The sequence below is a fragment of the Acipenser ruthenus genome, chromosome 18 (genome assembly GCF_902713425.1).
Source record: "Acipenser ruthenus chromosome 18, fAciRut3.2 maternal haplotype, whole genome shotgun sequence".
Taxonomy (NCBI): domain Eukaryota; kingdom Metazoa; phylum Chordata; class Actinopteri; order Acipenseriformes; family Acipenseridae; genus Acipenser; species Acipenser ruthenus.
In genome coordinates, this window is record NC_081206.1 from 15,119,480 (window position 1) to 15,146,601 (window position 27,122).

At 43.5% G+C, this 27,122-nt stretch overlaps 1 protein-coding gene and 1 pseudogene across 1 annotated transcript in view; one reads left to right on the plus strand and one right to left on the minus strand.

The window, feature by feature from the left end:
• The window catches only part of LOC117423902 (transmembrane protein 87A-like), a 29,199-nt gene extending 11,501 nt beyond the window's left edge, over positions 1-17,698 (minus strand). Inside the window, exons 1-10 of the mRNA XM_058991270.1 lie at positions 17,505-17,698; positions 16,028-16,091; positions 11,171-11,268; positions 9,130-9,246; positions 7,721-7,768; positions 6,865-6,921; positions 5,400-5,532; positions 4,691-4,752; positions 1,190-1,373; positions 658-757 (exon numbers count right to left, since the gene is read on the minus strand). Of these exons, the coding sequence (XP_058847253.1) occupies positions 658-757; positions 1,190-1,373; positions 4,691-4,752; positions 5,400-5,532; positions 6,865-6,921; positions 7,721-7,768; positions 9,130-9,246; positions 11,171-11,268; positions 16,028-16,091; positions 17,505-17,612 (971 nt within the window). The 5' untranslated portion in view covers positions 17,613-17,698. The remainder of the gene's footprint in view (positions 1-657; positions 758-1,189; positions 1,374-4,690; positions 4,753-5,399; positions 5,533-6,864; positions 6,922-7,720; positions 7,769-9,129; positions 9,247-11,170; positions 11,269-16,027; positions 16,092-17,504) is intronic.
• A 31-nt stretch (positions 17,699-17,729) lies between these two features.
• LOC117422174 (neutral alpha-glucosidase C-like) overlaps positions 17,730-27,122 on the plus strand; it is a 39,619-nt pseudogene continuing 30,226 nt past the window's right edge.

Here is a 27,122-nt window from a genome sequence, read left to right on the forward strand (position 1 = left end):
TTCAGTTCTGTCTCTCAGTCTAGAAAGATCTGTGCCCTTTCCCTGGTTGGGATTCAGTTCTGTCTCTCTGTCTAGAAAGATCTGTGCCCTTTCCCTGGATGGGATTCAGTTCTGTCTCTCAGTCTAGAAAGATATGTGCCCTTTCCCTGGTTGAATTTCCCCCTCCAGACGTACCACGCTTTAAACACTCATTCCAAAATCTAGAAAAATCTGGTATGATGAAGGCATGCTTAGCTTCGCATAGACCTATGTAAGATCTGCTAGATCACCCAAAGTGTCTTTACAGAAGTAAGAGACAGCGCCATCTAGTGATCTGACACTTTAGATCAAGTTTCCTTGTGTTTTTTCTGTGCACTAGATGGTGCTGGCACTTCCAAATAAAAAGACACTTTGACTGATCTCGCCAACACACAGTATGTCTGGCAGGCAACTAGAATTGAAGAGCTTCTCCTGAATAGTCAAAGCACACAGACTGATCAAAAATAATAAAAAACACACAGTATCTGAGTCATTACTGGAAGAACCTCTCGGAATGATCAAACTAAGATGATGTCATTTGGAGCTACCCGCTCTTTAGAAACAAGCAGCCGTAAGGAAGAGCAGGAGCAAAATCAGAGGGGTTAGTGATGCACACATGGTAAAGACGAAGCCACTGACTTTACTATCCCATAGCCCAGGCTGACGATGATAATGAGAACGCGAGCCAGGGATCTCTTCAGTGCTGACAGCAGCTCTGCGAAGATCACAACTCCCTCGACTGAAAGGAAAGAGACGGAACATTACCACCAGGGTACACCCAGCATGCCCTGCACTACCATTCTGAGCGGAAAACAAATTGCAAATATTTCTGTAAAAACTGAAAAAAAAAAGGAGTCTTGGGTTGTAAAAGCTAATTGCATATCGATGAATCATGAAATATTCTTTACACGATAGAGGTATGTATTATTTGTAATGTGATACCAAAAGCACAATATAGATTGTTACAGTTCATCAAATAGTTCTTGAATGAAGAATAAGTGTGTTTTGTAGTCTGTGATTATTTGATCTTATTATGCATCATACAAGTATCCCACCAGGCCTATCACATGTATTGTGATACATATCATGACCTGCATATCGCGAGGCATATCATATCGTGACAGTAGTGCATCGTTACACCCCTAATCGCGGCTTGGCGGTTGATCCCTACCGTATTCTCCCTTGTATTGGATGCTCTGGAACACGGAGTAGAAGACGGCTTTCTCCAGCATTCCAAGGAAGATGACGGCCCCGATCCAGAACTGGATCCTAAGCAGGTCCCTCCAGTAGCAGGCAGACCAGAAGAGCCACAGGGCTCCGAGTAGCACGTACACAATGCACATCACCATGAAGAACTGCAACACAGACACACACTCAACACAATGCACATCAGCATAAAGAACTGCAACACAGACACACACTCAACACAATGCACATCACCATGAACTGCAACACAGACACACACTCAACACAATGCACATCACCATGAAGAACTGCAACACAGACACACACTCAACACAATGCACATCACCATGAAGAACTGCAACACAGACACACACTCACAAAATGCACATCACCATGAACTGCAGCACTGACACACTCAACACAATGCACATCACCATGAACTGCAGCACTGACACACTCAACACAATGCACTGCAACACAGACACACACTCAACACAATGCACATCACCATGAAGAACTGCAACGCAGACACACACTCAACACAATGCACATCACCATGAACTGCAACACAGACACACACTCAACACAATGCACATCACCATGAAGAACTGCAACACAGACACACACTCAACACAATGCACATCACCATGAACTGCAGCACAGACACACAACACAATGCACATCACCATGAAGAACTGCAACACAGACACACACTCAACACAATGCACATCACCATGAGGAACTGCAACACAGACACACACTCAACACAATGCACATCACCATGAAGAACTGCAACACAGACACACACTCAACACAATGCACATCACCATGAAGAACTGCAACACAGACACACACTCAACACAATGCACATCACCATGAAGAACTGCAACACAGACACACACTCAACACAATGCACATCACCATGAAGAACTGCAACACAGACACACACTCAACACAATGCACATCACCATGAAGAACTGCAACACAGACACACACTCAACACAATGCACATCACCATGAAGAACTGCAACACAGACACACACTCAACACAATGCACATAACCATGAACTGCAACACAGACACACACTCAACACAATGCACATCACCATGAACTGCAGCACTGACACACAACACAATGCACATCACCATGAAGAACTGCAACGCAGACACACACTCAACACAATGCACATCACCATGAAGAACTGCAACACAGACACACACTCAACACAATGCACATCACCATGAAGAACTGCAACACAGACACACACTCAACACAATGCACATCACCATGAAGAACTGCAACACAGACACACACTCAACACAATGCACATCACCATGAAGAACTGCAACACAGACACACACTCAACACAATGCACATCACCATGAAGAACTGCAACACAGACACACACTCAACACAATGCACATAACCATGAACTGCAACACAGACACACACTCAACACAATGCACATCACCATGAACTGCAGCACTGACACACAACACAATGCACATCACCATGAAGAACTGCAACGCAGACACACACTCAACACAATGCACATCACCATGAACTGCAGCACAGCCACACACTCAACACAATGCACATCACCATGAACTGCAACACAGACACACTCAACACAATGCACATCACCATGAAGAACTGCAACACAGACACACACTCAACACAATGCACATCACCATGAAGAACTGCAACACAGACACACACTCAACACAATGCACATCACCATGAAGAACTGCAACACAGACACACACTCAACACAATGCACATCACCATGAAGAACTGCAACACAGACACACACTCAACACAATGCACATCACCATGAAGAACTGCAACGCAGACACACACTCAACACAATGCACATCACCATGAACTGCAGCACAGCCACACACTCAACACAATGCACATCACCATGAACTGCAACACAGCCACACACTCAACACAATGCACATCACCATGAACTGCAACACAGACACACTCAACACAATGCACATCACCATGAAGAACTGCAACACAGACACACACTCAACACAATGCACATCACCATGAAGAACTGCAACACAGACACACACTCAACACAATGCACATTATTATTATTATTATTATTTATTTCTTAGCAGACGCCCTTATCCAGGGCGACTTACAATCGCAAGCAAATACAAATACATTCAAGTGTTACAATATAAGTCATACAATAAGAACAAGAAATACAATAATTCTCAAGTGTGACAAACCACAATTCAATAATACAGCAGATAATAGTGAAACTGCAGCACAGACACACACTCAACACAACGCACATCACCATGAACTGCAACACAGACACACACTCAACACAACGCACATCACCATGAACTGCAACACAGACACACACTCAACACACGCTCAGCACACGAAACAAACACACACATGGTGCAGGTTTTCAAACCACTTACTACAGTCTTTATTAACTCCTATTTCATGAAACAAAACTAGAACCGGACAGCAAAGTAACCTAATGCAAGGTCTCTTAACCCTTTGCGGTCCATTGTCGGACCTGGTCCGACATTGCAATTATTCCTATCAGGTCCATTGTCGGACCCTGTCCGACATCATTACAGAAACGCAAAAAACGGGTTTTAGTCGTTTTTTCTCCGGAAAAAGTCGAGAAAACCATTCAATGGCCGAGTGGGAACGACAGGAGCCGAGACAAGTCGAAAAAAAAAAAAAAAAAAAAAGGCGCATCTCATGAATAGTCATACATTGCCCTGGTATCAGATAATGGGGCGGTCGTAAGTAAACAAGCTGGCTGCCTGTGAATCAGCGCACAGAACACGGACATTTGCAGATCTTTTTTGAGATGTTATAGTAATAAAATAATGACTTGGATCGCATTATTGAGGAGTTTGGTGATAAAACGAGTGATCAGGAGATGATTGATCGGTATGTACGACTATTATTATTATTATTATTATTTATTTCTTACATAGGTGAAAGCTATAGCGAACGAAAGGGTGGGGCGGGGCTGGAGATGCCTAGTGAGTGCTTTGTTGATATGCAGGGCCATTTAAACCCGTTTGACTGTGAAAAAAATTCTTTTAAACAGCGCGTCTAAAATTAACTGCGCGTGTGAAAATAAATTAGACCTGGCGTGCCTGACGCAAAGGGTTAAAGTGGCTGCAGCTCACACAATAATTCTATAAATCTGAAAAGCAGTGAAAAACCAAGAGCTCACTGATCTTGTCCTAACTTTCAGCCCAGTATCAGTACATATTGGAAACACACAAACTCCAGAACAAAGCATCGTGGAGGAGGTGAGAGACAAGCAGCAGCTATGCACACTACTCGGGAGTAGTAATTCATTTGGTATTGTGATAACCATTAGTTAACCGAGTCCCCAACCTGCCTGTGGTGTGAATATGAACAGAGCACGTTGCTGCTGCTGTGTTAAAGTCCAGTGTGCAGCAGCAGTCCGAGTGTATGCTGTTTACTCACAATCATGAGGGGCCAGTCTGCAGGAGAGGTGTAATCTCGGGGGCCCTTCATTTCAACCGTCACTGTGGGACACAAAACAGACACATTCACCCAACAGCCCCTTTTAACACGGTATTTCTGCAGTTTTACCTTGCTATTCCCATGGTTATGTAAACCTATTCACTGAACATAGGTTACCCTGGTTTACCTTTTTGTTTGTATTGTAACGCTAATGTTTTGTGGCTGGGAAACAGCTTATCTGCCCAGTTTGTTATTTTAAGGACGGTACAAAGTTTAGTTAGTACTCCATGTGTGAGTTAGGTTTTTGTTTTGTTTTGTTTTGACTTATATTTTATTTCTGTAATAATAAAAACGGCACACAAAAGTGCTATTTAAAACTTCAATTCTGTGTAACTAGTTGTGAGCCTGTTATCTTTTTTGTTAATTTCAAGTACCGATTGTACTCTGAAAAACGGATGCTTTTAAAACATCAAACAGGAAAAAACAGGGAAGTAGTTTACTTTGAAAGTCTTTATAAGGAAGTTCAGCTCGAGTTTTAGGAGTTTTGATTTGATGTTACAGTGTATCTATGTACTTTATGATTGGCTGTCTCAAGCTGTGGCTGTTCCCTGTGAAGGTCTCTGCTCATTGGCTGTTCCCTGTGAAGGTCTCTGCTCATTGGCTGTTCCCCTGTGAAGGTCTCTGCTTGTACACACAGAACCATACTCACTGGTGAAAGACCAGGTCTCCGGGATCAGGCTGGTCTGTTTCACTCCCTTCGCCTCGCCGTGCCGCACTGAAGCGATCTTCACAATGAACAGGAAGGAGCTGTCCAGCCAGGCCTTCGCCACAGCGTGCATATCCTGCAGGGCACAAAGAAGACAGCTCAATACCTTTAAAAGTTACATTGTCAACCCATTCTCAGTGTAGTCACTCTAGCCAAGTCAGAATCAATGAGGAAAATGACTGGGACTGCCTATAAAGCACTGAGCTTGATGGGAAATGCAGGGTAGTGCCACAGCTATCCCAGTTCTTTCAGCTCCACAGAAGAACACAAATCTGAACAGCTCTACACACTTGCCTTTTTGTACATGTGAAATGATTTTGGGCAGCTTGTAATTACTCCAATATTGCATTTTTACTTTCTGATCTCAGGAGCTTCTCTCCTGTTCTAGCTGCATGCCTGTGGCAATGTGGTCACGCCCTTGTGCGTAGTTTGTTTATATGTTGTATGTTGCGTGTGTTAATGTTGGTGTAGTTGGTACAGGGGATATAAATGGGTGTGTGCAGCACGAGTATTTAAATTGTATATTTGTATTTAGGCACGAGGATGGCACATCACATACTAATACTTTAAATGCACGTGATGCACACACCCATTTATATCCCGTGTACCAACTACAATACACCAACATTAACACATGCAACATACAACATATAAACAAACTACGCACAAGGGCGTGGCCACATTGCCACAATGCCATAGACATATGTAAGCAAGGCTAGATCAGCCGAAGTCTTACAGAAGAGCCAGCGCCATCTAGTTAATATACACGAGGGATCATGTTCCTGTGTGTACTGTTGTAATACACAGCTGTGCAATGCATGTTTCTGTGTGTATTATTGTAATACACAGCTGTGCAATGCATGTTTCTGGCTCTGCCATAAATACATTTTGGCTTTATTTAATTTATTTGGCTGATCATATCAACATTTTCCAATATGACAGATTATCACACGTGAATGTGTAATTTTTTTATTTTTAAAGCCATTTAGTGGACAAAATTGTGCCTTTTTGTACTGTACATATTTCAATAGTGCATGTCCCATCATCCCATTCCTTCACACAACCCAAAGTAGAATGACCAGGAAATGTACAACAGAAGTATCTGCAAACAGCGATCAACATATTTTCTTCACCAAAGGCTTAAAAAAACTACCATTAAAAAATTCACCTTTACCATAATGTGTGCGTCTTCTAGGAAAATGCAAGGCATATAAAACAATAGCAATACAAATCAGTTAAGACTTATTGGAATTATGTGTTAGTTCTGTCTACTTTAACCCTAATATTGTATCTTAGCAATTTGATTAAAAAGAAATCTGTGTACTAATACACTTGCTATTACTACCAGCCTCTGCCACAAAGACCATTTAACTGAGGAAAATACAACAAGCTGGTCCGCCACACTCACTGGCTTCCCTGTCACTGGTGGGGAGAAGGACTGGTTTCTCTGCTCACTTCCAGGACCCTAAGAAAAACAAAACCACACAATTCCTGTAAGTAACGAGCTTGGTATGTTATACCTCTTACCACATGCTCTTTGACGGCAAAGCAGTGTGGCGCTACAATGCTATGGGCCTGCACTAAGGGGCAATGGAAGCCCAGGAGCAGCTATTTTGAAATCATATCAGGAATTGAAAATCAAATTTAACAGCATGTGAATTGAAACCTCTCTCAGAATACAGTGCATGGAATGACTAATGCCTTTGATAGCAACATTAAAAGTACAAATTAAACTAAAACTGAAATAAAGAGTCACAACTAAAATAAAACTGGGGCCGTTTTGAAAGAAACACATGTTCTAGTAAACCTGTGTTTTCATGTTTAACCCTGCTATCTGGTCCTCCACTGGGTTAAATCAATCCCTGTTTGCAAGCCATGCTTACAGGTACTGCTGCACCTCTAAGTATCTTCACCTGAAGAGTGAAATGGTACCCTTCTTTCCTGTCATTAACTAACCAGCTGCTCTCCCAGCTGACCGACATGCTTCAGTCAGTAACATGCTCTGAGCAAGAAAGCACTGCTCAGGTGAAATGACTTGCAGCACTAACAGACTTCCTGAGGGCAAGACATTGAAACTGAAACTGTTTCTTAACCTAGAGCAACACCTGATATCACGATTCAAAATTAAAACGTTTGACACAACGTGTGCTTCTTTCAAACCAGCCCATTTGAGACGTGTAAAATATATGACTTGTTTTGTTACCTAGAGGCACTGTAAAGCAGCCCAGCCTGTAATCCACAGTGTAAAGGCCTGTCTATCTTACCTGAGCGTGAGCGAGAGGCAGGTGAGGGACAAAATCCTTGTAGTAAACCTGAAAGATTAAGACAATGAGATCGTGATGAGGATATCCTCAACATGAGTGCCCCTAAATATCATCCTTACGAAGCAATGCTTTCAGAAAGAGTGCTTCCCAAGATATAGCTAAATAGTTATGCTGCAAAAATATAACCTGTAGCACTGTTAACTTTGTAAATGTTTAAACTCAGATAACCTAAAACAAGATGCACACCAAGGAGCACTTCTCTATTTCAAATGCATATTTCTAACAACATTTAAACATTAACACACAATTCTATGAACAACTATGAACCCCTGATGATGATGCTGATGTGCAGTAATAAGTCACACTGCTGAACCAATATTTTCATTGGTTCTGTGAAATACCTACGGAGTTGGAAGAGATTTCAAACACTGATCCCAAAACGGAGAATAAGGATAGCAGCCTCCTAATTAAAATGTAATCCTCGAAAGAGATTCATTCCTTATCTATCTCCAATGTCACTAGCGGGTTTTGCATTTGCATTGTGTACAGCTACAGTAGTTACTAACAAGCCTGCCATTTGAGCCACCAGTAACATGACAAAGTAGATCACTATGTCCTGCATCACTTTACAGACAGGTACCTCCATGCACCCCAGATTACTGTGCCCTCTATAACAATGTGCTTAAGAAGGCCCTTTGCAACTTTCATCAGAACTTGGCAAGCACTTTTCTAAATATATGTAAAAACTTAGTGTGACCTACTGATTGACAGACAAAAAGATGTGACCCCTACATTTTGATCCATTCGAAAACTTGTACCAAAGAAGTTTGCAGTAGCACAAAAGGACCTCTAAATACATGCAGAAAGGGTGCCGTGCTCGTGCTCGCGCTCGCCTCCACTGTATAATAAACAGAAAGGGTGCCGCGCTCGCCTCCACTGTATAATAAACAGAAAGGGTGCCGCGCGCGCCTCCACTGTATAATAAACAGAAAGGATGCCGTGCTCGCCTCCACTGTATAATAAACAGAAAGGGTGCCGTGCTCGCCTCCACTGTATAATAAACAGAAAGGGTGCCGCGGTCGTACTCGCCTCCACTGTATAATAAACAGAAAGGGTGCCGCGCTCGCCTCCACTGTATAATAAACAGAAAGGGTGCCGTGGTCGTGCTCGCCTCCACTGTATAATAAACAGAAAGGGTGCCGCGGTCGTGCTCGCCTCCACTGTATAATAAACAGAAAGGGTGCCGCGCGCGCCTCCACTGTATAATAAACAGAAAGGATGCCGGGCTCGCCTCCACTGTATAATAAACAGAAAGGGTGCCGCGGTCGTGCTCACCTCCACTGTATAATAAACAGAAAGGATGCCACGCGCGCCTCCGCTGTATAATAAACAGAAGGTCCTGGAGTTACCTGTGGTTTGAAGAGTTCAGTGCAGTTATCAAAGGCTAGGGTTCCCTGGCTGTAGAACCCATTCTCGTTTTCCTTCATCTCTAGATCTGTGCCGAAATAAGCCAGAGCTACATTGTCCTGCAGGTAGAAGGGAACCTCAAGTTAGAACAAGGCAGCTATCAGGTTATTTTATTGCTCTGAGCATACTCTTAAACTCCGGGGAGACATTTAAGAAGGACAGAGATGTTTTGGACTCCTGTAGTGGATTGTTCGTGCACTGGGCTTGCAACGTATCCAGACAACTTTTAATAATCAAGAAAATCACACAGACTCATTTAATTTGAAGTTTTAGCGAAACAGAGCAGTAATAGTGCTCCTTCTGTTTATTAAATGCTTAAAAATGGATTGGGTGGTTGCACAGTAATACGGGTATGGTTATCACATACCCAGCCCTTAAGCTAGATATGCAAACCGCTAAAGCGCCCACCGCTAAATCCTAAAACATCCAATATATCACTCTCCAAAGCTAAAATGTAATTCTATTATCTTTGTGTGAATAATATATTTCAAAAGGTACCGGTGACTCCCTTTTCAAAATTAACTGAATGTGAGCTCATGGTTTCTCCACCCCTCCTTCCCTAAAAAAATGGTGAACTGGAGCTCACAGGTTCCTTGCTACCAAATGCAATACAAGTATATGTGTATATATGAAAGAGATGTTTGTTTAATACATAACATCAGCTTGTACAAGTATATATATATATATATATATATATATATATATATATATATATATATATATATATATAGAGAGAGAGAGAGAGAGAGAGAGAGAGAGAGAGAGAGAGAGATAGATACAATAGGTTAGATTTGCTTCATGTATAGATATGTTTTTTTTTTTTTTTTTTCTTATAAATTTAGTCGTTGCCAATTAGTTTTTATTATTTTCTCCCCAATTTGAAATGCCCAATTATTCTTTAGGATCAGCTCACCGCTACCACCCCTGCGCTGACTCGGGAGGGGCGAAGATGAACACACGCTGTCCTCCGAAGCGTGTGCCGTCAGCCGCCCGCTTCTTTACACACTGCGAACTCACCGTGCAGTCGCCTCAGAGCTACAGCGTCAGAGGACAACGCAGCTCTGGGCAGCTTACAGGCAAGCCCGCAGGCACCTGGCCAGACTACAGGGGTCGCTGGTGCGCGGTGAGCCGAGGACACCCTGGCCGACCTAACCCTCCCTCCCCCCGGGCGACGCTCGGCCAATTGAGCGCCGCCCCCTGGAAGCTCCCGTCCACGGTCAGCTGTGGAATAGCCTGGACTCGAACCGGCGACGTCCAGGCTATACCGCGCATCCTGCACTCTAGCGAGTGCTTTTACTGGATGCGCCACTCGGGAGCCCCGTATAGATATGTTTTAACACAATATTGGACAAAGACTGTACGGGTTTATCACTGAACATTTGAATAAAACCACTAAGCATACCGTGGCCAGTCCAGTTATTTTCATTTAAATGCAGGCTATAATGAACATGTTAAATATAACAGTCTCATATTAACTGTAACATGCTTAGACTAAGCCTGACCTCTCGCTGGTTCTAAAAATCCCCTGCGCAAGCAGGTTTGAAACACCTTGTTTACCTGCCAAGGCTAGTTTTTTATTAATACGAAACTCTACTGCAAGCGCTTTTCCAAATTCAACGCATTAAGTCATTTTTTGGCCGGATTCAAGAGACACCTCGGACCGGTATCTTTTCAGATAATAAAAAAGCTTACAGCCTAATTTTTATAACTAAGCTCTCACTATTTTTTTAATATAATGAGGTACACACTCCTGATTTTCTTAAAGCACCTTCCGTTGGTTATCATTCAAGGTTGATACACAGCTAATTCAAATCCTGCTTTTAATGACATTCCCTCTCTAGGTGAATTGACCTACTGTAGGAAATGTAAATATAAGAGCCTACCTAAAAAGAAGGCGTGCAAACAGAAAGCTCACTTCAACCTGGCATGCTGCCATGTGAAAGGTAATTGAATTTGCTTTAGGAGCCTGTGTGTACCTCTTACCAAAGTGTTGAAGACCGTGTTGTAGCAGATTGATGATCTGAGGTACCAGCTGACATTGAAAGCTGTATTCTGGTCACATGATCCCTGATCACCTTCGACTGGGAAAGAAACAGGGAGAAAGAGAGGGGACACTGTTTACAGACAGCGAGGGAGAGAGAGAGAGCACCTCAATCCTGACCTGAACACACCCTGCCTGTCATTCAGTCCCGGGCCTCTCTCAAGCAGAGAAACCAAATGGACAACAATGGATTTCTTCTTAAAATAATAATAATAATAATAAAAATTGTGTGTATACAGATTATACATATATATATATAATTACACAGTACTGTGCAAAAGTTTTAGGCAGGTGTGAAAAAATGCTGTAAAGTAAGAATGCTTTCAAAAATAGACATGTTAATAGTTTATATTTATCAATTAACAAAATGCAAAGTGAGTGAACAGAAGAAAAATCTACATCAAATCAATATTTGGTGTGACCACCCTTTGCCTTCAAAACAGCATCAATTCTTCTAGGTACACTTGCACACAGTTTTTGAAGGAACTCGGCAGGTAGGTTGGCCCAAACATCTTGGAGAACTAACCACAGTTCTTCTGTGGATTTAGGCAGCCTCAGTTGCTTCTCTCTCTTCATGTAATCCCAGACAGACCTCGATGATGTTGAGATCAGGGCTCTGTGGGGGCCATACCATCACTTCCAGGACTCCTTGTTCTTCTTTACGCTGAAGATAGTTCTTAATGACTTTCGCTGTATGTTTGGGGTCGTTGTCATGCTGCAGAATAAATTTGGGGCCAATCAGATGCCTCCCTGATGGTATTGCATGATGGATAAGTATCTGCCTGTACTTCTCAGCATTGAGGAGACCATTAATTCTGACCAAATCCCCAACTCCATTTGCAGAAATGCAGCCCCAAACTTGCAAGGAACCTCCACCATGCTTCACTGTTGCCTGCAGACACTCATTCGTGTACCACTCTCCAGCCCTTCGGCAAACAAACTGCCTTCTGCTACAGCCAAATATTTCAAATTTTGACTCATCAGTCCAGAGCACCTGCTGCCATTTTTCTGCACCCCAGTTCCTGTGTTTTCGTGCATAGTTGAGTCGCTTGGCCTTGTTTCCACGTCGAAGGTATGGCTTTTTGGCCGCAAGTCTTCCATGAAGGCCACTTCTGACCAGACTTCTCCGGACAGTAGATGGGTGTACCAGGGTCCCACTGTTTTCTGCCAATTCTGAGCTGATGGCACTGCTGGACATCTTCCGATTGCGAAGGGAAGTAAGCATGATGTGTCTTTCATCTGCTGCAGTAAGTTTCCTTGGCTGACCACTGCGTCTACAAGTGCTTCTTCAAAAGAGCTTGGACAGCACATCTGGAAACCCCTGTCTGCCTTGAAATTTCTGCCTGGGAGAGACCTTGCTGATGCAGTATAACTACCTTGTGTCTTACTGCTGTGCTCAGTCTTGCCATGGTGTATGACTTTTGACAGTAAACTTGTTAGCTGAGTTTGGCTGTTCCTCACCCAGTTGTATTCCTCCTACACAGCTGTTTCTGTTTCAGTTAATGATTGTCTTTCAACCTACATATTGAATTGATGATCATTAGCACCTGTTTGGTATAATTGTTTAATCATACACCTGACTATATGCCTACAAAATCCCTGACTTTGTGCAAGTGTACCTAGAAGAACTGATGCTGTTTTGAAGGCAAAGGGTGGTCACACCAAATATGGATTTGATTTAGATTTTTTTTCTGTTCACTCACTTTGCATTTAGTTAATTGATAAATATAATCTATTAACATGTCTATTTTTGAAAGCATTCTTACTTTACAGCATTTTTTCACACCTGCCTAAAACTTTTGCACAGTACTATATATATATATATATATATATATATATAAATATATAGGCTTGCTACTTTTCGATTTTAAATCGGTAAAGCTCGTTAAACGTCGAATTCCCAAAAAATCTTTTGTAGCAAAAGGAAAAAAAGTTACAAGAAAAAGATGTCTACAATTATTTATTTCAGCAATTTTTTTGCAAAACTCCAAAAATGCTAATTCAAAAGTATTCATACCCTGCCAAGGAAAATTAAATTAATAGCTAATTGAGGCACTGTGACAAAGTGGCACTGTGAATCAACAATCTCCCTCTCTACCTGTGAGAGCACTGTACAGCAGGAATTGCGTGCCCCATACTGAATGTTTCGGCAGTTCATTCCGGGGGCAGTCAGAAGCCGGCCATTCAGGAAAGGGATGACGTCATTGTACCAGGAGTCCCTGCCCTAGTACGGTAAGCAAAGTTTCATTCATGAATTGGAGGATACGTGATTGAACTAGCTATCGGAGGGGGCGGGGCTGAGGGTACTTTAGGGGGATGTGACGCCATAATCGGTTCCTTTGTTGTGGTTGATGGGAGGAAACGAGGACTTTTTGGAGCGAGAGTTAAGTGTTTTGTTTGTTTTGCAACCGTGTGTCTCTTGTCATTCTCAAAATAATTAAGCACGGATCTGGGAGCTGCAGCCTGGGGCCAGCGATTCACCCGGACTTCACCGCACCTGCACTTAACCAAGCATCACTGTTTCCAGCACCGCACCTGCACAAAGAGCACACACTGTCCGGAGATGTGTCTGTGTTTGTGTTGTGTTTGTGGTTTTTGTGATTATTATTTCGGGACTGCAACCCCTTGTTTTGACGCTGGCAATACCCATTGCTGGGTAGAGCCAGCTGTATTATTTGAGCCTGGTTTTGTGCTGGCAATACCCATTGCTGGGTAGAGCCAGCTTTATTATTTAATTTTTGTTCAAAAAATAAAAAAGAACTTGAACCGTAAACTTTGTGTTTTTCCTTGTCTGGAGCACCTGCATCACCTTTCACTACGCACAGCAACCCACACGTTCACAGGCACCTTTAGCAATAATAATCTCTTTTAAACAATTAAACAATTAAGATATTTGTCAATGAGCTTTTGGCATGATTCTTTAGTGATTTTTGACCATTCTGCAACACAAAATTGTTCCAGTTCATTCAAATCCCGAGGACTTCTCTTGTGCACAGCCTTCTTCAACTCATACCAAAGATTCTCAATCGGATTTAGATCGGGACTTTGACTAGGCCATTCCAGAACCTTGATTTTATTCTTCTTTAACCATTCGGAAGTAGATTTTGATGTGTGCTTTGGATCGTTGTGTTGGAACGTCCAGTTGCACTTTAAACCAAGTTTTGTAGCGGAGGGTTTCAGATGATTGGCCAATATCTTTTGGTATGCTATGGAATCCATTTTACCATGTATTGGAACTAAATTTCCTGTGCGAAAAACAGCCCCATAGAAGAATATTACCACCTCCATGCTTGTCAGTAGGTATGATGTTCTTTTCTTTGTACGCCTTACTAGACTTTCACCAAATAGCGTGACCAAATAGCTTGATTTTTGTTTCATTACTCCACAAAATCTTGGACCAAAACTCATATCCATCATTCAAATGCTGTTTTGCAAACTTTAAGTGATTGTCCTTGTGGTGTTTTCCTAAGAGTGTCTTTTTCCTTGGCCTGCGACCTTTGAGACCTTCACTATGCAATACTCGACCTATGGTTGAAATGGAAACCCCAGTCCCACTTGCAGCTAATTCACTTTCACTAATCCACTCTCTCTGGCAGTCAATCTTGGATTGTTATTAACCTTCCTCACAATTCTTCTACTTGTTCTTGGTGAAAGAACCTTCTTTCTTCCAGACCGAGGGAGTGTTGTGACAGTACCATGAGTCTTGTACTTCTTGATAATAGAAACAATAGTTGAAATTGGGATACTCAAATGCTTGGAAATCTTCTTGTATCCTTCTCCAGCTTTATGACAATAAATACTTTTCTGCCTAAGGTCAGATAGCTCCCATATTTGCTTATTGATAATGACAGCAGTCATCATATGTCTAACCCTTTTATACTCTAAGAATATTCACCTACAATCCTGCATTTTCTAGACTTTTCTAGAATTAGGTTCTGAATGATCATATTGAAATTTCTAGCACCTTGTAAACAATACTATCATAGCATCAAAGTGTATGAATACTTTTGAATTAACATTTTTGGAGTTTTGCAAAAAATTACTGAAATAAATAACTGTAGACATCTATTTCTTGTAACTTTTTTTTCTCATCCACAAAACCAAAACTTTTGCTACAAAAGATTTTTCCTAAAATCCTTTGTTTTTCGAGAAATTATACATTTCCACTGGGAATGCTATTATATATATATATTATATATATATATAATAGCATTTATTTAGTCACTACTATTTAGTGCTTGTATAGTTAAGCATGAAAGATATGAACTATTTAATAACAAACAGATGTACAGTAAATGTACAATTTGGGAAAACAACAAATGCCTGTGCAATCCCTCCACCAAGAGAGCTCAAAGGTTTTTATTAGAGAGCAGGTAGAGGAGACCTTCAGATAATCTCCACATTGAAAGTGATGGACAGTCTGTTCTGCTGCTTTTTCTTTCTACAAAAGTGTTGCCACGGACATCGAGGAAAAAACACAGGACAAATAATTAGAAACATGACTGGAATCTGTAAAACACACGCTTGTAAATCACTTTTCAAGAACACAAACATTCACAATAAAGATGTGACATGGATGGACTGAGGGAGAGGCTCCATTAATCTCATTAACTGGTGCTATTAATGTCTATACCAAGGGTGAGCAGTTCTCTAGATGCATTTAGAAATGCATGTCATATATAGATATGTGTACAGTGCACACGTACAGACTGGCAGACAGGTGCCTCCGCTATACACACGTCACCTGGGAAAAATCCAGTTCTGGGCACAGAAAGAGCTTTTACACTTCCATTACTTACATCGGATGTAGATGGTGGTGTTGGCATATAAAGTTTTGCGGAACACAGTGTTATTCTCCCTATCCTGAAAGTAAAGAGAGAGGAAATGTTGAGACTGCATGACCGTACACATTTACTAGAGGTGCAATCAGAAACCTAATCAAATGCAATCAACAGTAACCGATGCATTGAGAAGACTTTATTATAAAGCAAGAAGCAAAGACCAACCTGCTGGAAACTGAAACCATAAAAGAAAACTCAAATAAAAACAACAAGCATGCTAAAACTTTTTTTAATCCAACCAACAATAAGCCAGAACTCTGCATAATAATAAATAGGTGGCCAGATCCCAAATTCAGATACTTGGTCTCATGAATGTCCACACCGAGTTTCCTCAAACACTACAGAGATGTCAACTAGCAATGAAGAAGTACAGACAGTATGTCATCCTGGACATGCTTCTGAACTAGAGGGGGTTTTAATAGTATTATTCGGGTGACTTGGTAGGTAGGCAGCTCTTTAATGTACAAATGCAGTCTGATATAAACAGTTGTGTTTTGCACATATTTCCTGATAATAGATAGACATTTAATTATACATTAAAATACAACCCTGGTGAAAGAAATCCTATTGGAAATTTTATAGGAATCCTTCAGAAATTGAAATAATTCATATAGGAACTTTCAAATTTGATCCTATTAAATCCTATAAGAAACTTTAGAATCTAATAGGATTTAAAAGGATGTCCTATAATTATCAAGAGGATGTACGCGGACTCGCAGGATTCGCTGACGACGAAAACTAGGAACAAAATCATCTTCTAAGAGAAGCTCACGCAGCAAAAGTTGACGTGTCATCTTGTACTTTGATTCTACGAACAGCTTACACCTCCCTAAAGGTATGCGGACATTTTAAACAACAACTAGACTTACGTTATACCTATCATCGCTGGTGCAACCCGTGAAAAATTAGTAATGTGTGAAATCAACGTTAGTAAAGACACGCTTTAACTAAGCTAAGTAACAACTTACGCAGCCCAGACCTGCTGGACTCAGGTGGACTCGCTGGGGTGCATCTAAACGTGACCAGTGGAAACGGTGCATTAATGTTCTGTTGCGCTACAATTACAAACCCAAGTAAAACTACGTAGTCTTCTAAATGAGGGTTAACGCAATAAAATGGATTAAATGGAATTACAGTACGGTAACTAGTATACAGTTAAGTCGCTGAAAAAGACAAGCAATTGGGCGTAAACACACATCCATATGGCAAGGAAGAAAAGCTTCCGCGTTTAGTGTGTTTGTTTAGGCAAGGTGTCGTGGTTTCACAGGAAGGTTTGCAAATGTAAATACCTTGCTGAAACGGGGCCACGCTTTTATACTTTGGAAAGCTGGTTTGATTTACTGCGGTATGTATTTGGAACTGCGAATGTAGTGGTGTGCTAGCGCCCTGTCCGAAATGTAACAGTCAAATCCCGTCATGATTTAACGAAACTCACCTGGCTGACCGGTATTCTCCATAGAGACACCTCGAACCCGAGTCCAGGCCGGATAAGCGAAAGGAGAAATAACAATCCCTGCACAAACACAGACAAGTTCGGCATCATCTTCACAACAACACGAGCAACAGACAAGCATGCAATTCCGGGTACTGTCAAACACAGGCTCCTGCAATCTAGAACTCCCGCCACTAGAGGGGGATGTCGGGACTGGCGACGAGATTCAACAGCGACAGTCCCCGCTGGGTACACGACAGGGGATACTGAGTCAGAGTATTGTAACTTTTGATTGATTTTCTGCAGGAGATTCTGGAGATCAAGCACACAATGTATTTTATCGTTTTTAAAACTGTGTTTGTACGACTCTGCTTATTCTATATGGTTTAGCCTTATGCATGTATACGTATTCTGAAACAGACTTGGTTCGTTTGCATTCCATAATGGACTTCAATTCCCAGAAGCCCGCGGGAGGGATAGGGGGCGGGGTGCAGCTGTCAGAAAGGAGGATCACGTTTCTATTTACTTCCATAGAATTTGCAAACATAGAGGCATTTAAACCAGAGAAGCAATGGAACAGATACAGACTATGACGACAGCGACAGGAGAAAGGTACACGACCCCAGTACATTGGCTTTAAATCATTTATCTGTACTTGCATTATACGCTTACAGGTGGTGTCGTTTTTCTTAATCCAAATTTGTATTGTTTGTTGACCAACGTTTTAAAGTATTTTTTTTAATGTATTGAACAAACAGCACATTGAATTTATAATTATGGAAAATAAAAGTAAATGTGATTGGCTACATTGGAATGATCTCCACTTTTCGTTTTTTTTTTTTTTTTAACACAAACGCTGCCGGACTGAGACAAAACTGGCCGGACGGGGCAGTAAAACTGATCGATGATAAATCATACAACTCCTCGGGTCGCTCATCAGGACACAATGAGCGGAAGCTCTGCTCGTAGTAGTACCCAAAGATGTTTCTAATACGTTTATTTTACAATTTCACACATTACTGTTTTGTCTCAGTCAGGCGGCGTTTGTGTTAATATGATTTATGACGATCTGAGCAGTTTTACAGCCCCGACCGGTTTTGTCTCAGTCCGGCTTTTACCCGCTTCCAGATGCATTCTTTCTTTTATAAAAGTTTACCTTGGTAAATGCGCGCTATACTTTTGCAGTTTTCGCATGCAATACTATTACAATGCATTTATCACTGTTTGTCATGTTTTGAAATGCTTTACAATGCCTACCTGTGCTTTACTACCATACTTTCAATATGGTTTCTATTACTATGCCTTTGCTATGGAACTGTAAGTGCTTCAGCACAGCTATACATTTACTTTGTGTTTTCACGTTATAGGACCTCTTCTGACCCTGTGTATCTGCAGCACATGACACGAGTAGAGAGACAAAACAAAGTAGTGTATTGCACTGCACTTCAAGCAAACCAATAGCTTGTGACATTGCGCTATACCGACTTTATCGGTTTTTGATAGAATTGAAGCAAACATATGTAGCACTGCATATATTTTCCAATATACCGATTTATATCTCAACATATGCCTCCAGTATATTGCAATATATTTAATTTCCATAAGCGTGGATTTATGAGAAAACGATACAGTACGATTCATGTTGTGCTTTGTATTTTTGAGCTTTAAGCCTCCCATAGACTGCTGATTTTGTATTTCCAGTGTGGTCCCAGGGGATGAAGGCAAGGACAAGTTTAAGAAATGTGACCAGATTGCCTTTTACAGGTAATCCTTTGTGTGTGTGTATGTGGGGGGGGGAGCTGCCGGCCACGAAGAATTGGGGGGTGCCGGACCTCCCACCATGGCCACCCCCATGGACACTGTGCTTCCCCCTCTTCTGGGACTTTGAGACTGAGGGGGGAGGTGGCCATTTAGGCCATGTTGTGCTGCACACAAGGAGGGGAGGTGTGTGATGGGGTGCAGCCTATTTTGTGGTGGTTCTGTGTTTTTTTGTATTGTTTAGAGTGGATGTGAGTGAGTTTGGGGTGTGGTTCAGTGAGTGTGTGAGGAATGTGTGGAATGTGCCTGGGCTAATGAGGTGCGAATTGCCCAATTAGCCCAGGCACCTGTATAAAAGGGAGTGGTTGGGTATGTTAGGAGGAGAGTGTTTGTAACAGAGAGAAGACGTGTGTTAGAGAGAGAGTGAGTGGGGTTTTTTGGATTTGTTTAAAGCCTGTTTTGTGTTTGTCTTTTTGGTTGGCCATCGTGCCTTTTTATTTGTGTTTTGTTAATTAAAATATTTTGGTTTCACTGCACTTTGTGTCTCTGAGTCTTCCCTCTGCCGCTATCCTGCCACAGGTTGGTGTCAGAGTGGGATAGCGCCCCCCGGAAGTGCAGTTTTTTGTTTTGTTTAAAAAAAAAGAAAAAAAAAAAGGGAAGAGAGGATGAGGTGGAGGAAAATGGAGCTGGCCCAAGAGGAGGCAGATGACAGCTGGGAGCTATTTTTAAAAGGGCTCGCGGCAGAGTTGTGCCCTGGCTGTGGGGCATATGGACACACAGTGGCCATCTGCCCCACCCAGTATGAGGAGGAGGAGCTGCCGCTGCAACAGCCCGAGTGGGAGGCGCCCGAACGTCCACAGCCCGAGTGGGAGGAGCCCGAACGTCCACAGCCCGAGTGGGAGGAGCCCGAACGTCCACAGCCCGATAGGGAGGAGTCGGTGCGTCCATGGCCCGAGAGGGAGGAGTCGGTGCATCCACGGCCCGAGAGGGAGGAGTCGGTGCATCCACGGCCCGAGAGGGAGGAGCCGGTGCGTCCACGGCCCGGAGGGGAGGAGCCGGTGCGTCCACGGCCCGGAGGGGAGGAGCCAGTGCGTCCACGGCCCGGAGGGGAGGAGCCAGTGCATCCTAGGTCCGGCGGGGAGGAGCCAGTGCGTCCTGTGTCCGGAGGGGAGGAGCTGAAGGCCCAAACCCCTATTATTTTTTTGGGAGGGACGAGGGCGTGAAGCTCAGGCTCCACAGCAGCCGCTGTTTTTGCTGCTGAAGGGAGCCCAGCGGAGACGCCCGCCACCAGCCCTACCCCCGCTGTCGGAGGAGCCGGCAGCGCCACCAGCCCTACCCCCGCTGTCGGAGGAGCCGGCAGCGCCACCAGCCCTACCCCCGCTGTCGGAGGAGCCGGCAGCGCCACCAGCCCTACCCCCGCTGTCGGAGGAGCCGGCAGCGCCAACAGCTCTAACCCCGCTGTCGGAGGAGCCAGCAGCGCCACCGGAGGGAGACGAGCTGCTGTTCCCGCCGCCACCACCCGAGGGAGAGGAGCAGGAGCTGCCTCTGCCTCCACCACCACCACCCGAGGGAGAGGAGCAGGAGCTGCCTCTGCCTCCACCACCACCACCCGAGGGAGAGGAGCAGGAGCTGCCTCTGCCTCCACCACCACCACCCGAGGGAGAGGAGCAGGCGCTGCCTCTGCCTCCACCACCTGAGGGAGAGGAGCAGGAGCTGCCTCTGCCTCCACCACCACCACCCGAGGGAGAGGGGCAGGAGCTGCCTCTGCCGTCGCCTCCCGAGGGTCCGCTGCTGCTGCCGTCGCCTCCCGAGGGTCCGCTGCTGCTGCCGTCGCCTCCCGAGGGTCCGCTGCTGCTGCCGTCGCCTGGGGTCGCCAGGGATCCTGCTTCGCCTGGGGTCGCCAGGATCCTGCTTCGCCTGGGACCAGTTCCCCTCGCAGCAGTTTCGCTGCCGGAGATCGTGTGGTCGGAGCCCCACGGAGGGGAAATGCCGGCCATGAAGAAGGGGGGGGAGGTCAGGAGACCAGCTCCCCCAGCCGCACGTTTGCGGCAGGATAGTGTGTGGCGGGAGCCCCGGAAGAGGGAGCTGCCGGCCACGAAGAATTGGGGGGTGCCGGACCTCCCACCATGGCCACCCCCATGGACACTGTGCTTCCCCCTCTTCCGGGACTTTGAGACTGAGGGGGGAGGTGGCCATTTAGGCCATGTTGTGCTGCACACAAGGAGGGGAGGTGTGTGATGGGGTGCAGCCTATTTTGTAGTGGTTCTGTGTTTTTTTGTATTGTTTAGAGTGGATGTGAGTGAGTTTGGGGTGTGGTTCAGTGAGTGTGTGAGGAATGTGTGGAATGTGCCTGGGCTAATGAGGTGCGAATTGCCCAATTAGCCCAGGCACCTGTATAAAAGGGAGTGGTTGGGTATGTTAGGAGGAGAGTGTTTGTAACAGAGAGAAGACGTGTGTTAGAGAGAGAGTGAGTGGGGTTTTTTGGATTTGTTTAAAGCCTGTTTTGTGTTTGTCTTTTTGGTTGGCCATCGTGCCTTTTTATTTGTGTTTTGTTAATTAAAATATTTTGATTTCACTGCACTTTCTGTCTCTGAGTCTTCCCTCTGCTGCTATCCTGCCACAGTCTGTTAGCCCCCTGTCTGAGTCTCCCATCGTCGTATTGTACACAATATAAGACCATAGGGATCTGTCTTGATCTCAGCTTGTTTTTAATCACAGGTAGATGATACAATTAGATTGTCATGGAACCCATGGATTACAGTATGAAGACAAACGATAAATATTTACTATGTTTACCCAAAGTAATCCAGAGTTAATGTTATTAATCAATACTCTCAATCAATCAATACTTTATTTATATAGCACCTTTCATGCAAAAAGTACATCAAAGCGCTGTACAGGACAAAACAGAAGAACATCTAAATGCAATGCATGTGTATAGAGATTAAAGAGAAACACGGTTTAAAATTCAGTTTAAAAAAATGAATCTAACAAAGTAAGTTTTCAATTTTGACTGAAAGTCTTCCGCTGATGTATCATGTCTGATATGAGGTGGCAGTGTATTCCATGATCTGGGAGCACAGGGACTAAAAGCTCTCCCTCCCTTCCTGTTTGTGTACACCTGTGAGAGGCTCAGCAGACCTGCCTCAGCTGATCTTAAATCAAGAGAAGGTATAGATGTGATAGAAGCTCCTTTATATAATCTGGTGCCAGCAAATCAAGCATTGCAGTAGTCAAGTCAGGAAGACACATAACCATGACAAGAGATAAATGGACGAATTTTAGTAATGTTTTGCAAATGGTAAATGGAAACTTTAGTCACATTACGAATCTCAAAAGATAAATCAGTCAAATAAGACCCCTTTTTCACTCTGTTTTGATGTTTGTGGTCTAATTGCCCAGATCTGTGTTTAGAGATGTTGTGACTTCTAGTTGCTGCTGAGAACCTAATAACAGAACCCCTGTCTTTAACTGTAAAACAGGTTGGAACAGCCACCTCTTCACATCAGTAAAACATTCAGCTAAGGCTGATACAGCCAGGGTATCATCAGGTTTCACAGAGCTGTAGAGCTGTGAGTCTTCAGCGTAGCAGTGAAAGTTAACACCATGTTTATGTATTATCTCACTCAGTGGTAACATGTACAAGAGAAAAGAATGGGTCCCAGTAAAGAGCCTTGGGGAATGCCACAGGCAACCAAGGAAAATCCAGACAGTCTCCTAATGAAACAAATTGCTGTCTGTTAGTGAGATGTGACTTGAACCATTTTAAGACAATACCGGACAATCCAACCCAACCTCTGAGATGATCAATTAAAGCGGTGTGGTCCACTGTATCAAATGCAGCACTTCAGTCTAAAAGAACAGGAATAGATACACAGCTAGAGTCTGCACTTCACAGAACCTCAGTCACCCCTCTGATGAGCGCAGTCTCTGTACTGTGCGCAGAACGGAAACCCCACTGGCATTTGTCATGTGCTTTGTTACTCTCAGGAAATGAATTCGGCTGCTTTGCTATTACTTTATCCAGAATCTTAGCTGGAAATGGCAGATTTGAATTGGGTCTCTAATTGTTTAAAGCAGTGAGGTCTAGGTTTGGTTTCTTAAGCAGAGGTTTAACCACGGCCATTTTTAAGGCAGAGGGAACTACTCCTGATGTCAGTGATCTATTTATTAGGTCCAGGATAGTTTCACTGAAATCATGGAAAAGTGTTTTTTAATGTTGTTATTGTAACTTTAGTTTCCTCAGTTTTTCCACCCCCCCTTCAGTCCGCAAGCCCTGCAGTGAATTGTTGTCGTGTTTCCCAGACGGCAGAAGCAGCTCGCTGGATCGGTGCGGTACCACGCTCTGCTGGACACCCTGGAGGTATCGGAGACCCACGCAGAGCTGCAGCTTCAGCACACACACACAGAGGTCAGCCTCCTGAAGAGTGGGTGCTCACACACACACACACACACACACACACACACACACAGAGAGGTCAGCCTCCTGAAGAGTGGGTGCTTACACACACACGCACACACACACACACACACAGAGAGAGGTCAGCCTCCTGAAGAGTGGGTGCTTACACACACACACACACACACAGGTCAGCCTCCTGAAGAGTGGGTGCACACACACACACACAGAGGTCAGCCTCCTGAAGAGTGGGTGCACACACACACACACACACACACACACACACACACACACACAGAGGTCAGCCTCCTAGCCAGTGGGTGCTTTTAGAGATTTCTCATGTTTCTGTGTATATCATGCACTCAAGGAATTGCTTATATCTCTGGGAGTTTGTGTTTCACTACCTTGCAGGTGTAACATGCACCCAGGGGGAATTTGTTGGGTTACCTTGTGTGTGCTTTTGTCCTTAACCTTTTCAAAATGTGACTATCGTGATGTGAAGGATGGAAAGCTCAGATCTTCATTTAAGGCGATTCTGTAATGCAGGACAGAAAGTAAAAATAAAGTCTTCCTTTTATTAATGATAAACAAATTGAACAAAGTCCCTTTCACATCCACAATAAACTGCAGTGAACTAAAGAAACTAATACAAGTACAAATGGGAAGTTATTCCTTAATGTAACTTGCAAAACATACACAACACAAAAGCATGTGTTGCTACTGTGCAGCTGTGACTACACTGCAGAGCAGGGTGAGGCTTGTTAAAGTAAGAGGTCATTACTACTACAGAAAGTACTGTTCTTAAAGGGAAGTATTACTAACAATTACTGAAAATATAATATACAGAACAGAACGTACTGTTCTTAAAGGTACCAGTAAGTATAGTATTATTAAGACCAAAAGAGTCATTAGAGTGACTATCTTAGAAAATGCTTCGTAGAATTTGAAACAAGTAATTATTGCCAAAGAAATCTTCACATATTTTTATAGTTTTGTACTGCTATAACTACATTACATGAAAGAGCAACTTTGTATGGGTCTGACATAGCTGCAGTACTCTGCCCCTAGTGGAAGTCAGAAATACATCAGTAAAAAACAACACACAGAACAAATGTGTTATTTGTTACATCCACTAGGGGCAGGGAGACAGGTGGATACAATCAGGTGTACCAGCTGAACTCCTGCTGGAGAACTCTACTGAGGCCATAGGGGTGCTTTAAACTGAGGATGTGATACAGAAAATGATGCACATTGAATCTGAACAAGAAGAAAATGCAAGTACAGTGTGCTGTCTATATATCCTACAAGGATGTACAGTGTGCTGTCTATATATCCTACAAGGATGTACAGTGTGCTGTCTGTATATCCTACAAGGATGTACAGTGTGCTGTCTGTATATCCTACAAGGATGTACAGTGTGCTGTCTGTATATCCTACAAGGATGTACAGTGTGCTGTCTGTATATCCTACAAGGATGTACAGTGTGCTGTCTATATATCCTACAAGGATGTACAGTGTGCTGTCAGTATATCCTACAAGGATGTACAGTGTGCTGTCTGTATATCCTACAAGGATGCACAGTGTGCTGTCTGTATATCCTACAAGGATGCACAGTGTGCTGTCTGTATATCCTACAAGGATGCACAGTGTGCTGTCTGTATATCCTACAAGGATGCACAGTGTACTTCGTAGTGAAGCAAGCTGCTTTGTTTTTTGTTCACCGAACACACATTTCTAGTGCTTCCCACAGTAATGACATGCACTGTAATGTGTGTGAATTCTCTCTTCTCAAACACAGGCCCGCCTGCTTCTCCAAGCGTGTGGAATCAAGGGCGGGGCCGTCAGGGTAAAGATCAACGAGCTGCAGCCTATCAGATCCAGATATGAGGTTCCGGATGTTCTGATTGGAGAGCCGGTCACTCAGAGGTGAGTGTTCAGGCAGGGTGGCTGTGGGTTTCTAGACCTCGTTTCCCATAATGCCTGCGCGTGGCAGGGTTCCGGTGGAAGTTGCTGTGGTGTAATTACAGGAGTCGCCAGGGTGTTATTGTTATTGTTTTTGTGCCCGCTGTAATGACTGAATGAACTATCAAGGGAAAGTATATTTCCTGAGCATCTCCCCTTGTTTTCAGAGCAACAGTACTGAGATCAGCTCCTTAACTCCTTTAACTGTTTTTTTTATCCATTTCCTTATTTTTACTGAAGCTTTTTGATCCCTAACAAGTATGGTGCCAGTGTTGTGTCCAGTTTTGTCTGGGCATTGAAGAAAAAAAAGGGAGTAGGGGGTAGGGGAGAGAGAGTGTGCACACCACTATTTTGACCTGAAACTTCCTGCTGCCTGCCAGAGACGGATAGTTGTGACGAATTGTACAATTGTCTTGACTTGAGAAAAACTGATTTAAAAAATGGATAAAAAACAAATGTCCCATATGAACCTGCTTCACCCCCCCCCCCCCCCAGTGTAATAGCGCCCCCTATCTGTGTGCCCCTGCAGACTGAGAGCCGAGCCAGGAGGGGGCGGCGCTGTCACCCTGAGTGCAGAGGAATGCGGGTTCCAGGTCCGGGTCAAGGGTCACCCGTTCCTATTGGAGGTTGAGTGCGAAGGGGAGGTGCTGGGGAGCGTGAACGCACAGGGGAGACTGCACTTCGAGACACTGCAGACTCCACCCATTCAGGGGTACGTGGGGAGGGCGCCATGGAAACAGGGATATACAGTTGCTGAGGACCAATTAAGTAAACAATATTTCATAAAAAATAAAAAATAAATCTTTTTGAGTGTCTTGATTGGTTTGAATCTACTTTATTTCTCAGATATGATGTGAGCAGCTCACAAAGACAGGAAGGGTGAGGCTGTATAGAGATTCATTTTACTAGTTAATTCCATGAGTTGTGATCACAAGAGCCAACAAGAATCTTAACTTCCCTTCCCCGAAAGAAAGAGATCTCTCTTCAGAGCACATTGATGATAATGTCTAGAAGGTTATCACTGGCTGAATTTGTGAAAGCGTCTTTGCTAACAGTGTGTCACTTTGCTCTTTCACAGGGTCTCGTCTGTTGACAGTGACAAGGTAGTTCTGCACACTGTAGAGCCTTCCCATGATGCAGTAGAACACCTCTCATCCAAACGGCTCCAGGGACTGATAAAGGGGTCCTACTGTATCTGTTCTCAAGGTTGTATGTTTCAGATTAGGAACATTTGTATGGAAACTAACTCACATTTTACATTATTATTCCAGGGGGAAGATTCCCAAGGGCTGTGGAAAGAGGAATTTAAAACATTCCTTGATGTGAAAGCAAATGGTAAGATATATTTTCTTATTTGTATCGTACACCGTTGACTTATAAACACTGTGTTTAAAGAGGCTTTACAAAGTAATTACCTGCTGTTCACTTCCATTCGTTATATTGGGGCAAAATGTTTAGTTTTGAAAGAAAAGTTCAAGTAAACATGATATATGATACTGCAC